Source organism: Quercus robur, chromosome 3 (assembly GCF_932294415.1).
Source record: "Quercus robur chromosome 3, dhQueRobu3.1, whole genome shotgun sequence".
Taxonomy (NCBI): Eukaryota; Viridiplantae; Streptophyta; class Magnoliopsida; order Fagales; family Fagaceae; genus Quercus; species Quercus robur.
This window is the reverse complement of record NC_065536.1, coordinates 64,874,391-64,890,718: the sequence shown is the minus strand read 5'-3', so window position 1 is coordinate 64,890,718 and position 16,328 is coordinate 64,874,391. Positions and strand designations below refer to the sequence as shown.

Below are 16,328 nucleotides of genomic sequence, written 5' to 3'. Positions count from 1 at the left end.
CTAGTTCCAAACTTCCAATACTTTTCCATTCATTTCCAATATTGATCGGGAAACACCATGAGCAGGAGGATGTTGATGTCCAAAATTTGAAGTGAATTTTTTATTTACTTATTCCTAGTGGTCTTGGGAAAAAAAGACCGAAAATAAAAAGACTTTTGTTAATGGATATTCTCATACACTTGTTAAATGAGTTTTAGAGGGTTTGACTTATCTTTGGTACTTTTTTAACTAGAATATCTTTTTATTTTAATGAGAAATTGTCACATCATCCATTAATGAAATAAAAGATGGAGATTAAAATTCACTACTACTTGCCATAGTGTATTTAAAGCAAAAATAGATCTCCAGTTAAAAAAGTACTAGAAGTAAGCCAAACCCGATTTTAGAAGGGTCTGACCTACCTTGAAAAATAACAAAAGTTAATAAAAATATGGACTTTAAATAAAAAGCAACTCAAGGGTTAATAAAAAGTGAACAAGTGATATTATGTGCCTGTTTGTTTCAACTTTCCCAACCCAAAAAGCCCGTATTGAAGAAAGTAAATACAAAAAGCCCGTTGGATTAAGTATAAAACGCAACTTTTTGGAAAAAGTTGCGTTTTGGGTTTGTGAAGAGAATGCGCAATGCCATAAAGAAGCTCAGAGGTGCATTTTGGAAAAAGCCTGTACGCGTTGATTTATATCCGTTGGACTCACAGGGCAATTACCAAATTACCCTTCAATAAATCAGAAGATGTCCTCAGTTCTCACGCTCAGATTCCTCATTCCTCTCATCTCATCTCTTTGCTCTACCCTTTGCCCTGAAGTTCACTCTCCCGCCATCCTCTCTTCTCTCTGCCCTGCCCTCTCCGTGTTGCTACAAGCCTCTCCGTGGTAAAATTCTCTCTTGCCTTTGACATGGTATTAAGCCAACTTCGTTTGATGAGAATCAAATGGTGTGGTTGTGTGTGACCTTTAAGTTTTTGTGTTTTGATGGGATGGAAGGAAAGAAACTTGCAGATGAAGTGACAAGAGAAAAGGGAGAAAGGAAGAAAGAAAATAGAAAAAGAAAGAGGAAGAAAGAGCTCAGCTCTGTGTAGAACGTTTTGGAGTGTGAAGTGGTAGGGAAAAAGACGAAAGAAGGAAAAAAATAAAAAAAGTAAGGGCACGTGTATGGAGGAAGTGGTAGGGAAAAAGACGAAAGAACGAAATAAAGAAAAAAGAGAGTAAGGGTACGTGTGTGGATGAGAAAAAAAGAGGGGAAAAAATGAAGGAAAAAGAAGAAGAAGGAAATATGGATAATAAAATAAAATAAGGGAGAAAAGCCCAATAAATCTTAAGTGATAAGTTATTAAGTGGTAGGTTATTATTAGTTAATATTGATGAGGAAAAAAAAATTGTTTAGAAAGATAAAAAAAAAAAAATTGTAATAGTATGTTCAAATTAAAATCAGTATAAATTATCACATTATTTTCATAATATTTTCACAATAAATCTTAAGTGGTAGATTATTATTAACTAATATTGGTGAGAAAAAAATAATTTCACAATATTGATTTAAGTATGAAATAAACTATTTTATATATACATTGTTTTTTTTTGGTAATTTACCACTCAAATCACCACTTTTATAAGTGCTAGCCAAACACTCAACTTTTTAAAAAAACACTTTTTAACAGTTTTTACCAAACACTCAACTTTTACAAAAAACCCAATTTCATAAAGCACTTTTTGAAAACCTCACTTTTTCAAAAAGTCCAGTTTCAAAATGCTGAACCAAACTCACCCTATATGGACCCCAATAAAGAAGGGTGATTTAGGTTTGATCTCTTTCATTCCCTTTTACCGTTGGAGGTTTTTGGTTATGAAAGAGGCAGAAATGGAAATAAAAGAATGATTAATATATAGAGAGAAAATTAAAGTTAAGATTCACACTAAAACTTTGCCCAAACCCCAAAACCAAGTTAAGAATATTTTCCAAAAAAAAAAAAAATGCCAAGTTAAGAATATTTGTTCATAACTTTCGGTATAGACAAGTTGATTCCAAATCTTGATTCCTATGTTTTTTTTTTTTTTTTGAGAATCTTCTTGATTCCTATGTTGGTTATGAATTTTTTACATTTTTTTTTTTTTGGTGGGGTGTAATACAGAATTTGATTCCAAAGTCTTCAATGTTAAGTCGGTGATAAAGAGACCTTAGAGGTCAACTCCAAGATCTTGGGAATCCAATCGTGTTTAGAATACATGGGCTGATGATAGGCAAAGGATAATAAATAGTTGACAATTATTGTTAGATGACTTTAGATCCAAACATACGGACCTGTTAGTAGCCACAAGCCCCACCACATGGACGGAAAAAATGTGGAATTTTCTCAACCAATACAAAAGTAATATTAATGAAATACTAATAAATAAGGAAAATATATGTGTAAATTGCTTTTTTTTTTTTTTTCTTTTTCCTTTTAACTATTGATGAAATTGAGTATTAAAAATTCAAAATTGTTTATTTTAAAATTTTTGAGTACAAGTCAAACTCAAACTTATTAACAAACTAAATTACGTATTCAAGTTTGGTTTGATTTCTTGTTGAACAAGGTTGAACTTGTTCATGAACCACTTGATTAAGTTATTATTTTCCCAAACATTATTACTAAATTTTTTTTCTCATTCACAAATATATCCTAATAATTAATAATAACTAAATTAAAATTAAAATTAATTTATTTGACTTAATTAGATTCATCAATCTTATATTTTAAAAAATTGTATATAAGTTTACTACAAAATTGATTATTTATACCATCATTAAATCACAAGTACTAATTTAATATTTATAAACTAATTTATACTTATATAATTCAATATCAAGTCCATATAAGTATATTCTAAACATTTAACTTGACCCATTTGTCAAATAAACAGATAGAAGCAAGTTTTTTCTTGAGTCGAGTCTGAACGGTTTAGTATCTAATTAGAAAATTTTAAGAAGGTGAAAATGCAATTAAGCAAATACAGTATATATAAATATAAATGCACATGACACACGTGAAGTGTGTTGAAAAAGTAAAACCAGAGTAACGGATAGAATACCGAACTTTGCTTTCTCTCTCTCTCAACAAAAAAAATCAAAATCCATTTCCCACTTTCAAAATTCAATTTCTAATTTCCTACCCGACTTGGATCCGAATTCGTTAGATACTTTCCAACCCGATCCGATCCGATCTAATGAGCTCCGACACATCCTCCGGCGGAGACAGCACCGGCGGCAAAGTCGGCGGCGTTAGCGGCGGAGGCTCCGCGTCAGTGCCGTCGCCGTCGAAGGAGAAGCAGAAGGAGAAGGAGAAAGCGAGAGTGAGCCGGACCTCTTCGATTCTCTGGCACGCGCACCAAAACGACGCCGGAGCCGTCCGGAAGCTTCTGGAGGAAGATCGGACGCTGGTGAACGCTAGGGACTACGACAACCGCACGCCGCTCCATGTGGCGTCGCTCCACGGCTGGATCGATGTCGCGAAGTGCTTGATCGACTATGGCGCCGATGTCAACGCTCAGGATCGATGGAAGAACACCGTAAAAAAAAAAAAAAAAAACACTTTCTCTTTTACTGTTTCTTCGTCAATTTTTACTTTTTTTTGCAGTGTTAATTTCTGTTTTTTTCACTTTATTTGTTTAATTTGAAAAAATAATTGTGAAATTCAACAGTAATAAAAAAAAAATTGTGCAAATTGTTGTGTACAAGTAAGTTTGGATTTGAACAATGGAATTGAAAGTATAACTGTGTTTAAGTTTAAATGAATAAATTCCATCTCGGTGTTCGGTATTGGTAATTTGTTTACTGATAAATTGGCGATTGCAAATGGTGGATTTAATCGTTTAATTATTATTTTAACAGTTAGAATAATGGCTTAAGCTTTTGGTAGAATCGGTAATTTATTACAGCAGGTGATATGAGTTTGAATCATGTATTAGGAATAAATTTAGTGGGAAATTCAAATTTCTGTTAGACATGTATTTTATCAAAATTTTTGACTTTTTTTGTTAAATTTAATCGAAATCCTAATGGCAAGGGAGGGATAAATTAACAATGGTTAAGGGGTACATTGCTTGGTTTTGAAGCTTAGGAGGGATATTGCAAATGCACTATCATTAAAGAAAAGGGTAGTAAATCTTGCAATTCAAATGTAATGTTTTGATATGCATTAGAAGTAAAAGTGATATATATATATATATTTTTTTTTTTGGGGGCTTAAATTTAATGTGGAATGGTAATCGGAAAATAATTGTATGGAGTTTCTCTTGTGACAGCCTTTAGCTGATGCTGAAGGAGCTAAAAAGCATAACATGATCGAGTTGTTAAAATCATACGGTGGCTTGTCTTATGTAAGTCTCTGGCTTTAATTTTCATCTTCTTGTCTTTCCTTTCATTATTTAATGTCATTTGCTTGCAAATGGTTAGTTAGCTTTTTCTTCTTGTCCTGTTTCATGGAGTTGTTGAGTCTACAATTACATGTTTTTTTTCCCCTTATTGTTGATTAGTTACTAGGGTCTAGTTAATGAGTGCCCTTAGGGCATCCATTAATCAACCATTTTAGGAAGCTTTTTATGAGAAATTGAAAAAGCTGTAAAAAAAAAAAAAAATCAGTTGCTTTTTCATTTTCCCATAGAAAGTTTTTTAAAATGGTTTATTAATGGATGCTCTAATCCGTTAGTAAAATCCTAGTTACTATACTGGGTTGCTTCTTTGAAACTGCGTTTAGTAGAGTTAATGAATTCTGCCTCAATGGGTAGTTCTCCAATTAGAATAGGTGGAGGGTAAGGTAGAGGGTTTGAAATCTACCTAGTGCTTTCATAACTTACCAATAAATAAATGAATAAAACAGCACTTACTAGAATGTATCTTCCAAATGTTAATAATCTGTTGACCCTTATGTATTGGTACTAGGGTTTAGTTCAGAATTCATTAATACAAGAGATGAATCTGTTTTTATCAATTTTGGAATAGAAGATGCTTTTCATTCTGTTATATCACTGACCATTATACAAGATAATAAATACATGGCCTTCTTCACTTGCCATTTGAACTAGAAAATGATAACGTGATAAAGTCTTCTTAAAGAAAATAGTTGGTATTTGCTTTCAGTAATAGAAATGGGGACTTATTATTTTATGAAATAATCTGAAAAGAAAAAAACATGGGAATTCACTCTCTACCTTTCTTTTACCTGGACCTTGAATCAGAGTTGTAATGTCACTGTTATTAAAATGGTGTAACTGTTTAGGTAAGGTTTTAAGAGATGCTTACTAATGGCCTCTTTTATATTGTCTGGTTGTTGAGTGATAAAAAACTACGCTTCTTAAGGAACTAGTTGACAGTCTATGTTTTCAGATACTACTGCTCTTCAGTTAGAGTCTTTTGAGAAACTCAGACAACATCTAATTGGGTAATTTTAGCAGTGGTTTCCTTTGAGGTGCATCACTGGAAACTATTTTGGTCTGTTGTTGCATTTTGATTGCCATCAAGGATAAACTGAAGTCATAAGTTTTAGGGATTTTATCTTCCATTGACCCCATGAAATGTGATATAACATCATCGTACATATATATATATATATATATATTTATTTTTTTTTTCCTTTTTCTTTTTGATAATTCAATAGTTATAATAGGGGAGGGGGGATATAAACCTAGGACATCTCCCCTAGAAACACCAAGAGGTTCCAGTTGAACTACATGGCTCTTGGCCATCATTGTACATATTTCAGCACATTGAAGTATGATTACTAGGATATTAGACATTTTCTGGGGGTTGATAGGTGGGAATCAAATTTATCCATGAAAATCAAAAGAAAAGATCTTTGGATTACCTACCATAACCTAGTAATTGCCTTTACATTGCATTCATGGCAGCTGCTACAGCAAATCTCCCTCTTCTACTCTCTGCTATCTAAGCTGAGAGAAGTGAACATGTGATTTCCCTTTAACGAAAAAAGGAAAAAGAACTTAGTTTGGTGTATCACTTATTATACCTGCTAAGCAAGCGGACTTTGGGGTAAATTGGCGTGTAGCCTTTGGGATTTTGAAAGGGACTCTATCTTGGTACTGGGTTCACAATAGTTAACTTTGGACGGAATGAGCCTTTGTCCTTTTTCAGAATGAGCATTTAATAATATCTAATGGTGGCTTTGAACCTCTAATCATCGTGGTTGATTTGAAGTCTTGCTCGCACTTTGAGTTCCCAGCTGTTTCTGAAACTTGTATCATTGAAATCACCTAAGGGGTGCTACCTATGAAATATATGACGTTCTAAGCTTTCAAGAGGCTACTTTTTTTTGTATGTTTAACTAATTCTTGATCACAAGTTGGATAACTTGTCTAAGGTATTCTATTGTATTTTAACATGTCTAAGGTATAGCAATCACTCTCAAAGTTTAAAAAAAGCTGCTGAAATTTTATTGAATTTAATCTCTTTATTTGAAAGTTATTGACTACACAGAGGCCTACATATAGGTTATTGCAGAACCTGTTCCTGGAAAGACTAGGAAATCCTGAATAAAATTTTCCTATAAGCAGAACTCCCAATAACAAGGAAAAGTAATAAGAATTTCTACAACTATTAGAAAAAGGACTCAAAACATACAATAGGACTCATGGGCCTTGGATACAGCATATTACAACCCATTCCAGAAAATATTGAAATTACCAGATTACACTTATTATATTAAAACTGAAGCAACAACTTTCTAACCTTAATAAACTTTATATTAAGACTCAATAATAACTTAATTAGGCTATGAAAGGTGCCAAGAATGCGCCACATTGAAACTAGATCACAATTCTTGAATCTTTTAGAAATTTATCTTGTTTTTCCTCAAACTCTTTGTTGGCTGCATCAATTTGTGTTTTCTTATAGATATGGAAACAGTTTACAAGTCATATATAACCAGTTTGGTTCAAAATGGAAATGCTATCTGCCTATCTCTTGTTTGTGCTAAGTGCTTTAGCGTCAAATTCCTTCCATTTGGCATAATAATGCTAGGTATACCTGAATACTGCATGAAGACTCTCTTATATCTTGTGGATTTTGTGTTTTATTTTCTTGTGTGGGCTCTAAGTTCAAGTGTTCTGCAGGGCCAAAATGGAAGTCATTTTGAACCAAAGCCTGTTCCGCCCCCTCTGCCTAACAAGTGTGACTGGGAAATTGACCCTTCTGAGCTGGACTTCTCAACCTCAGCTATGATCGGGAAGGTGTGATTTTATTTTTCTTGATATTGGTGATAAACAGATTGTATGAGGGCAAGTCATGAAAAATGTTTTAAGAAGTTACACTATGATTTTTTAAGGTTGATTGTTTGAATGTTTTAAACTGGGCCCCAGTGATCTGGTGTATTCAAACATCATTACTAGGGTTTTCTGTCTACTATTCTGCAGCCAGAATGCATTTTGATTTTAGCAGTTCTAGAATCTGCATCTGGTTATGGTAAAAATTGGACTGTTTGAACTCCTATATTTTGTAATTGCTATTTTTCTTAGCCGGAAAATGTGATTTAGTATGCTAGATTGTGTATGACCAATACAAAAAAAACCATTCTAGGTTATCTTCAGGAATTAGTATGAAAGATTAATGGCGAATTTATTACCTTTTGTTTTTAGGGATCATGTTACGTCTTATCACATGCTTTCATTCTCCATAACAAGATGCCACCTATACCCTATACTTGTACTTTATTTCCCCTGGCTAGGTAAAGTGCTGAGATGATTATTGATTATCTTCACCGAAACAAAATATAAAGTAGCTTTGATTGTAAGAATGGGTAGTTTCTTTATGCTAATATAGTTCCATCTTTAATCAGTAATTTCTCTTATTTGTTTCATGCTGTGGGTCTGTGGTGCCTTGTTAGTTTTTTAATTTAGTTTGCAACTTAAATAATTCATATGCTGCTGAAAATCTGGATATCAGCACACAGCTCTTGGTGTGTATTACTATTAATATATCTGTCAAATGTACTTTCACTGATGATGGCTGATGCTGGCAGGGGTCTTTTGGTGAGATTTTAAAAGCCTGTTGGCGTGGAACACCTGTAGCTGTCAAACGCATTCTTCCATCACTTTCAGATGACAGATTGGTGATGTAAGATATATTTTCTTATAAAATTCCATATAGGGGTGCCACTTTTTGTTTGCCTTTTTTTATTTGCAACAGCATAAGTTGATTGTTTTCAATGAATAGTATATTATTTCCCTTTTTTTTTTTTTTTTTTTTGTGGTTTAGTTTGTATGCCAAGAATTGATAGAACCTTAGCATCAGTGGATTGGGTAGATCACTTTGGAAATGTGTCTCAAAGGATACTTCCTCGTGTAGTTTCTGATCATTGCCCTCTTTTGGTGGTGGCGGGTAGTGTTAATAAAGGTCAGAGTGCCTTTAAGTTTGAGAATATGTGGTTGAAAGAAGAGGGTTTTGTAGAGAGAGTTCGGCAATGGTGGAATGGGTATTGCTTTTCGGGTTCTCCTAGATTTATTCTGGCTCGTAAATTAAAAGCTCTCAAAGAGGACTTGAAAAAGTGGAATAAGGAGGAATTTGGGGATCTGGCCTTTAGGAAGAAATGTCTCTTATCTGAATTGCTGGGTTTGGATGCTAGGGAGGACTTGTCTGGTCTTTCTCTGGAGGATCAAACACGTCATATTCAGATTAAAGGTGAGATTGCTAATCTTGCCTCTTTGGAGGAGATTTCTTGGAGACAAAAGTCCCGGATTTTATTTGTGAAGGAGGGGGACAATAATACTCGCTTCTTTCATTGGGTTGCAAATTCCCATAGAAGAATTAATCATATTCAGGGTATAGAGGTGGATGGTGTCCTTTATGAGGATGAGGAAGAGGTGCGGTCTAAGGTGGTCAATTTTTATTAGAGGTTGTACACTAAGTCAGATACTTGGCGCCTCTCTATGGATGGATTAGAGTTTGCTAGAATTGAGGAGGTTGAGCGACTTGAATTAGAGAGGGATTTTTCTAAGGAGGAAGTGGTAAAGGTTCTACATGAGATGGAGGGTGATAAAGCCCCAAGTCCTGATGGTTTCACTATGGCTTTTTTTCAAAAATGCTGGAGTGTAGTGGAAATAGATGTCATGGCATTCTTTGATCATTTCCATAAGAGCTCAGAGTTTGAACGGTCTCTGAATGCTTCTTTCCTTTATCTGATTCCCAAAAAAATAATGCTTTAAGTATCAAAGATTTTAGGCCTATCAGCCTAGTGGGCAGTGTGTATAAGCTGTTGTCTAAGGTTTTAGCTAACAGATTGAGGCGGGTGCAAGATAAACTTATTTCAGAGTTTCAAAATTCTTTTGTTGGTGGCAGACAGATTTTGGATTCTATGTTTATTGCTAATGAATGTTTAGACAGTAGACTAAAGCGTCATACTCCAGGGGTGGTGTGTAAGTTAGACATTGAGAAAGCATATGATCATGTGAATTTGGACGCTTTGTTTTATCTGTTGGAGAGGATGGGCTTTAGGGATAGATGGGGAAGATGGCTAAAGACTTGTGTCTTTACCGGTCGCTTCTCAGTTCTGGTTAATGGATCTCCTGCTGGTTTCTTTAGTAGCTCTAGAGGTCTCAGACAAGGTGATCCTCTGTCTCCCCTTATTTTTCTTTTGATCATGGAGGTTTTAAGTCGTATCCTGAAGGAAACTGAGGAAGGGGGTTTAATTCAGGGTTTTCATGTGGGTTCTGTTAATTCGACTGGTATTCGTGTTTCTCACCTTCTATTTGCTGATGATACCATTCTTTTTTGTGATGCCTCTAGAGAGCAGATTTTTTCTATTAGGCTGGTTTTGACTTGTTTCCAAGTTTTTACTGGTTTGAAGGTGAACGTGGGGAAAAGTGAGATTGTCCCTATTGGGGAGGTGCGTAACATTCAGTCTTTAGCTAATATCCTTCAGTGCAGGGTAGGCAGTTTGCCTATGATTTACTTGGGTATGCCATTGGGTTCTTTGTACAAAACAGCCTCTATTTGGAATCCGATCCTTAAGAGGATGGAAAAGAAGCTTTCAGGCTGGAAGCGGCTTTATTTGTCAAAGGGTGGTAGACTTACCTTGTTGAAGAGTACCCTTTCAAGCCTTCCGACTTATTACCTTTCCCTTTTTACTATCCCTAAAGCTGTAGCGACCAAGTTGGAATGCATTCAAAGGAACTTCTTGTGGGGTTCTTCAGTTGAGTGTTTCAAATATCCATTGGTGGCTTGGGAAAAGGTTTGCTTTCCGCGTGAGTTGGGTGGTTTAGGAATTCGGAAGTTGGCGCCTTTTAATCAGGCCCTATTAGGGAAATGGCTTTGGAGGTATGGCCATGAAACCTCGCATCTGTGGCGAAGGGTCATTGCCATGAAATATGGGATAGGAAAAGGGGGTTGGTGCACTAGAGCTTGTAGTAGGGCTCATGGTTATGGGTTATGGCGGAGCATTAGCGAAGGATGGGAAACTTTCGCAAAGCATTTCTCTTTCATGGTGGGGGATGGTGCTCGTATTCTGTTTTGGCATGATAAGTGGACTGGGGATGTACCTCTCAAAATTCTTTATCCTCAGTTATTTTTGTGTTCAGCTAATAAGGAGGCTTGTATCTCTAAGGTGTCAAGCCCTTCAGTGGGTGATAATGACAGAGTGTGGAGTTTAAGATTTCAGAGGGAATTCAATGATTGGGAGTTGGCGGATTCCTACTCCTTTCTTCATTTCATCCAAACCCGTATTCCTAGGGGAGGAGGTTGTGACAGACTTTGTTGGAACCTTAATGGCAGTGGGAAGTTCGATACTCGGTCCTTTTATCAAAAGATTTGAAATGCAGATCTTTCCACCTTCCCTTGGAAAGTTAAGGTTCCTAAAATGGTGGCTTTTTTTTATGTGGACTGCAGCCCATGATTAGATTCTAACTTTGGATAATCTTATGCTTCGTGGTCGCCCTTTGGCAAATCGTTGTTGTTTGTGCTGTAGCAACGCGGAATCTGTGGATCACCTGTTACTTTTCTGTCCGATAGCTCATTCTTTGTGGATGTATATGCTTCGGTTGTTTGGGACCGAATGGATCATGCCAGGTTCAGTTGTAGACTTATTATTTTGCTGGTATCATTGGCTTGGGAAGCATAACTCTGATATTTGGGATTTGGTTCTAGGTTGTTTAATGTGGACTATTTGGACTGAACGGAATCGGCGGTCTTTTGAGAATGAGGAGAAAACTGAGGTTCAGTTATTAGAGTATTGCTAGCGGACACTATTTGATTGGTCTAGATGTTGGGGTTATTCGGATTGTTCTACTCTTTTGGATTTTCTTTCATCTATTAGAATAGATTAGGGGCTGCTCCTGTTTTTCTGGTTCTTTTTTCCTTTGTGTTTTTCTTGCTTCTCTTTTATTAATAATATTCTCTTCTTACTTATCAAAAAAAAAAAAAAAAAATTATGTCCTAACTCCACCAACGTCGTACTTTATTATCATATCCTTTCGCATAGCCAATCTCAAGCCTGGGTAAAAAAGGAGGGTTTGGTAGGTTGATAGGCATTGTTATGAACATGAATCTTATTTATATATGAGCTGTGTAGTTCCCAACTAGTGACATAGTTTTAAGGACATGATTCTTCAAGAGGTAGCTAAGGGTATGGCCCTAGATAGGACCAAGTGGTGTAAAAGGATCCATGTATCAGTCGATTAGGGCTTGGTTGAATTGAGTTGTACTTATGGCTTATTTTATGAAATTGAGTGGGAAATACTTATCAACAAAAAAATAAAAAATAAAAAAATAAATTGAGTGGGAAATGTGATCAAAACCAAAGTAAAGGATGAAGTTTATATTTTACTTGGACCAAAAAGGTTTTTTTTTTTTTTTTAAATGATTCACTCAGCATTCTTCCCAGAGTGAGTGTATTGAAATTAAAATGGACCTTCACTTTTCATATATCAAGTTTTCTGGAGGGCCACTGTCATTAAGAAAACAATTAATCCTTCCTTGTCTCCTATTATCAAATTTTCTTTCTGATCCAGTTTCTTTTTTATCAAAAATCTAAATTGCTTACCTGTTCTTTGCTTTCCTGATTCAGTCAGGACTTCAGGCATGAGGTTAATTTGCTAGTGAAGCTTCGTCACCCTAATATAGTCCAATTTCTTGGAGCTGTCACGGAGAAGAAGCCCTTGATGTTAATTACTGAGTACTTACGAGGGGTATATAAATGCTTTTTTTTTTTTTAAATTAAAAAAAAAAAAGGGTTTAGGATAATAGAATCATAATTGTGTGGTTTGAAGTTCTTCCTAGTGATTCAAAGAATGTACTTGTAGAGACACCTTCCTTAATTGCATTCATCTGCTGTTTTAGGGTGATCTCCATCAGTACCTCAAGGAAAAAGGTTCACTTAGTCCTACAACAGCTATCAACTTTGCATTGGACATTGCCAGGTACTTCAAGTTCTAACTACTTCTGGAAGAATGCCATACCTGAACCCCATTGTTATTGATTGTTGGTTATTGTTGGGGAGATAAACACCTTGGGAAGACTCCTTGAGTAGTTAATATAACATATAGAGACACGCTTAATCCAAAAGGCTTGAGCCCAATGGGAATGAGCTCTACTATATTATATTAATCACTCATTTTCTCATCATTATTTAATGTGAGACTTCACTCATGTATACCCAACAATTATTGCATCTGTGTTTGTAAATAATTGTTATACTCAAGTAGAAAAGTTCATCTTAGTTTCACTCTTTTTTTGGGGTTGTATGAACTAATTTTGTATAGAGAGATACATATCCAGAACTACATTCGTTAATCACAATTAATTGGGCTGCTATGTATTCTCATCAACTGAAGGGAAGGGAAGAAATGTGGAAAAAATTTATACATGCATGCGCACGCGCACACGTGTGTGTGTGTGTGTGTTAGTTGCATTGATTGGAGTTCTGCTTCTGCTTATATCATCCTCTTTTTTGGACATCTGTTTGTGTATTACCTCAGGAATCAAGATTAGGCTCCACAGGTTAATTTTGACATCAATTGAAATAAATTAATTGCATACTGCGAAAGTTTATACAAAATCTATGGCATTTGCATAACCCTCTATTACATTGCTTAAGTTTTTTTACAAAGATCATTTTACAAACTCAATACATCATTTGTTATTAAAAAAAAAAAAAAGAGAATAGAATTTACAAACTCAAAGGAGTTCAATTGTTATGCTAATCTGATTTCTATTATCTTATGTGGGCAGAGGCATGGCTTATCTTCACAATGAGCCAAACGTCATAATTCACCGGGACCTAAAACCAAGGTGAGTTTATTCTGTTTCAGATTTTGGTGGGCATTTTAACTTCTCTATATTTTACTAGTAACTACTGATGTCATGCTCTAATCAGTATACTAACATATCCTTGTAATTAGGAGATTATTAGTCTTCATAGGATGAAATGCTATTTTCCCCAATTGAAATGGTTACATTTTATTTCTTTTGTTCTGGTTTTCATCATCATCAAGAACATGTTGCTGGCCTCTGTACCTTCATTTTATTTTACCTGATGAAATATGTTTATAAATTTCAGGAATGTTCTTCTAGTCAATTCCAGTGCAGACCATTTAAAAGTTGGAGATTTTGGACTAAGCAAGCTCATCAAGGTTCAGAATACTCATGATGTTTACAAAATGACTGGAGAGACTGGAAGTTGTGAGTGTCTCTGATAACTTCTGTACATTGAAATACGATTTATAATACTGAAAACTTAGTTATTTTTTCCCTTCTTATGGGTGTGGAAATGAAACAAAAGACCGGTATATGGCTCCTGAAGTTTTCAAGCACCGGAGATATGATAAGAAGGTTGATGTCTTCTCTTTCGCAATGATACTTTATGAGGTAATGCTTGCTTCTGTAAGGATTTGAGATAAGATCTCAAAACACTTGAAATTGGTTCTAATTCATAATGTTCCCAACTAATCCAGATGCTTGAAGGGGACCCACCACTTGCAAACCTTGAGCCTTATGAAGCAGCAAAATATGTGAGTGAGGGAAACAGGCCTACATTTCGCTCAAAAGGATATATCCCTGAATTGAGAGAGTAAGTTTGTTGTGAAAATTTTATCAACCACAAAGTTGCTTCTTTTGTCATGCATGCATGGCCCAACTATGAATCATATTTTTTCTCCTAATAAAATGAATCTAAGATTTTTCAGCTGTATAATCATTAATAATTTGAGTCATTTGACTCAACAAAGCTTTACCCAAACTAATTTTTAGCTGCACAAATTCACAAATTGTTGTTGTCATTCTATTCTGTCTAGGTACACATATTTCCTCTTTTCCTTTCTCTTCTTTTCTTGTGGTCTAGGTACATGAACTGTTGAAATTATCAGCCACCTTTTTGCCAAAAAAAAAATTGTCAGCTGTTTTGTCTTCCTTACAGCCTTGTCTCGTGTTCTTTTTCATCTCCCTGTTGTTCCTGCAACACCTTCAATGGAACTAATCTCTTCTAACTGGTCCATTGGCTAATTTTGTTCCATGAGAAAACCATTGTTGCTGATCTTGTATTGTATTGGTACTATCACTAATTCCTGATTGCTTTCATATCTTATTGTCCTTGTTTTCCCAAGCCCGACTTGCCATATGCTTTTTAGCCATGTGCAATTGCTCATTCTTTTCTCTTGACATCTACTTGTATGAACTTTGCCTCTTTGATCTCTCATTTGACGTAGATAATGATTTAGAGCAAATAACTTTTTGGTAGATTGAAGAAATTCATAATATTATCTCATGGTCATTGGTTACACTATCTTCATAATATTTTCATTAATTTGCATTAGCAATTTCTGATCTTCTTCTTCTTAGACTCTGACACTGTTCTCAGTAGATTTATTTGCCTGTATTCAGCATTTATGTAATCTATTCAACCAAAACCATGTCATGTTGTTCAACATGCACTAGGATGCTGATTTACAATTGGATACTCTGTTATTGTTTAGAAGAAAAGCACTGTTGCTATATGAATAAAAAACTTTCGTAAATATTATCCTAGATATACACTAGAACTTGAACAATCAGATTGCTAATCTCTTTTCATATTCAATGGTTTTAGATTAACAGAGCAATGTTGGGCCCATGACATGAACCAAAGACCTCCTTTCTTAGACATCCTCAAGAGGCTTGAGAAGACAAAGGAAAATCTACCGACTGACCATCACTGGAACATATTTAATACATAAAAATTCAAGTCCAATGGCATGGTCTGTATGTGGGTGATATATTTTTACCATTTCTGCTCCTGTACTCTTCCAATTGAGCAGATGAATATTGTGAAGGGCCTCAAGTGGGCAATTTGTGAGAGTAATAGCTCTGACTGGTTTTCCAATATTCTGGTCAGATTCTTATCATGAATGGAGCAGGTAATGTTGATTACTTTTCTCAACTCTAAGACTGGTCATGTTTTATATTGATCTGAACCAACTTATCCAAGAGTCTTATCCAAATTAACGTATATGTAAGAATGTTTCATCCTATGACTGGATTTTCTTCATTTTGACTTTCATTTGTAATCCTGGTCCCGAAGTGTATTTGAGAAAAGAGCAACATAGAATTTTTTTCTGCTCTTTAATTGTTCTCTTTCAACAGTTAGATTAAACCTTTTCAGAGTTAATTGGATCTTTGTGTAAAGGATGGATTTGCAGATTGTGAAGATGTTTATTTTTCTGGACATATGGACCACTATATAGATGTACTGCTCCATGCATTGTTGTACTAGTTTTTGTTTCTTTCATGGGACGAAGGGGATGTGATGCGCTAGTCACGTTTGTAGTACTAGAGCTAGCTATTATTGTGATGGTTAGAGACTTAAACGCGGAATGGGGCTTGGTTATCCTGGGCTAGGACACAGTGTGGAGTGTGGACCTATCTGTTGTCTGGATTACATGATGATGTGAAGCACAACTTTGTGTTTGGGGCTAGCTTATAAGGTAGTTTTTTGTTTTTTAGCTTTTATATACAACTTTTTAAAATCTCTTTTTTTTTTCTTCACATTTTCAAAGTATAAGTACATTTTAGCACATTTTCAATACAAAGCTAAATAAGTTGTTCTCAAATGGATACTAAAGTTTCTAACCTAGTTCTATTAATTGGCTTTAATGATGCTTAAAGTCTTGTGGCTCAACTTGGTCTCAACCAGAGGGAGACTATGTTTTTGAATGGAATCACTCCACCCTATTTGTTATGAAAAAGAAAAAAAAAACGCTATTAATAAATAATTTTAAATTTAATATTTTTTTATTAGAAAAAGGGAAATTAGACTTAACATACATGTGGTTAGGCCCGTTTTGACTTCGTCATCTGTGATTTGAAAATTGTTACTT

The 16,328-nt window shown here is 35.0% G+C and overlaps 1 protein-coding gene across 1 annotated transcript; it reads left to right on the top strand.

Annotated features, from left to right (window-relative positions):
- The first annotated feature begins 3,019 nt into the window (after positions 1-3,019).
- Positions 3,020-15,678, top strand: LOC126718912 (integrin-linked protein kinase 1). The gene is made up of 11 exons (XM_050421308.1): positions 3,020-3,545; positions 4,281-4,355; positions 7,104-7,220; positions 8,009-8,103; positions 12,047-12,167; positions 12,319-12,398; positions 13,210-13,269; positions 13,538-13,659; positions 13,760-13,845; positions 13,932-14,047; positions 15,062-15,678. The coding sequence occupies exons 1-11, from the start codon at positions 3,204-3,206 to the stop codon at positions 15,186-15,188; spliced, it is 1,341 nt and encodes a 446-aa protein (XP_050277265.1). The 5' UTR covers positions 3,020-3,203; the 3' UTR covers positions 15,189-15,678.
- Positions 15,679-16,328: the final 650 nt, after the last annotated feature.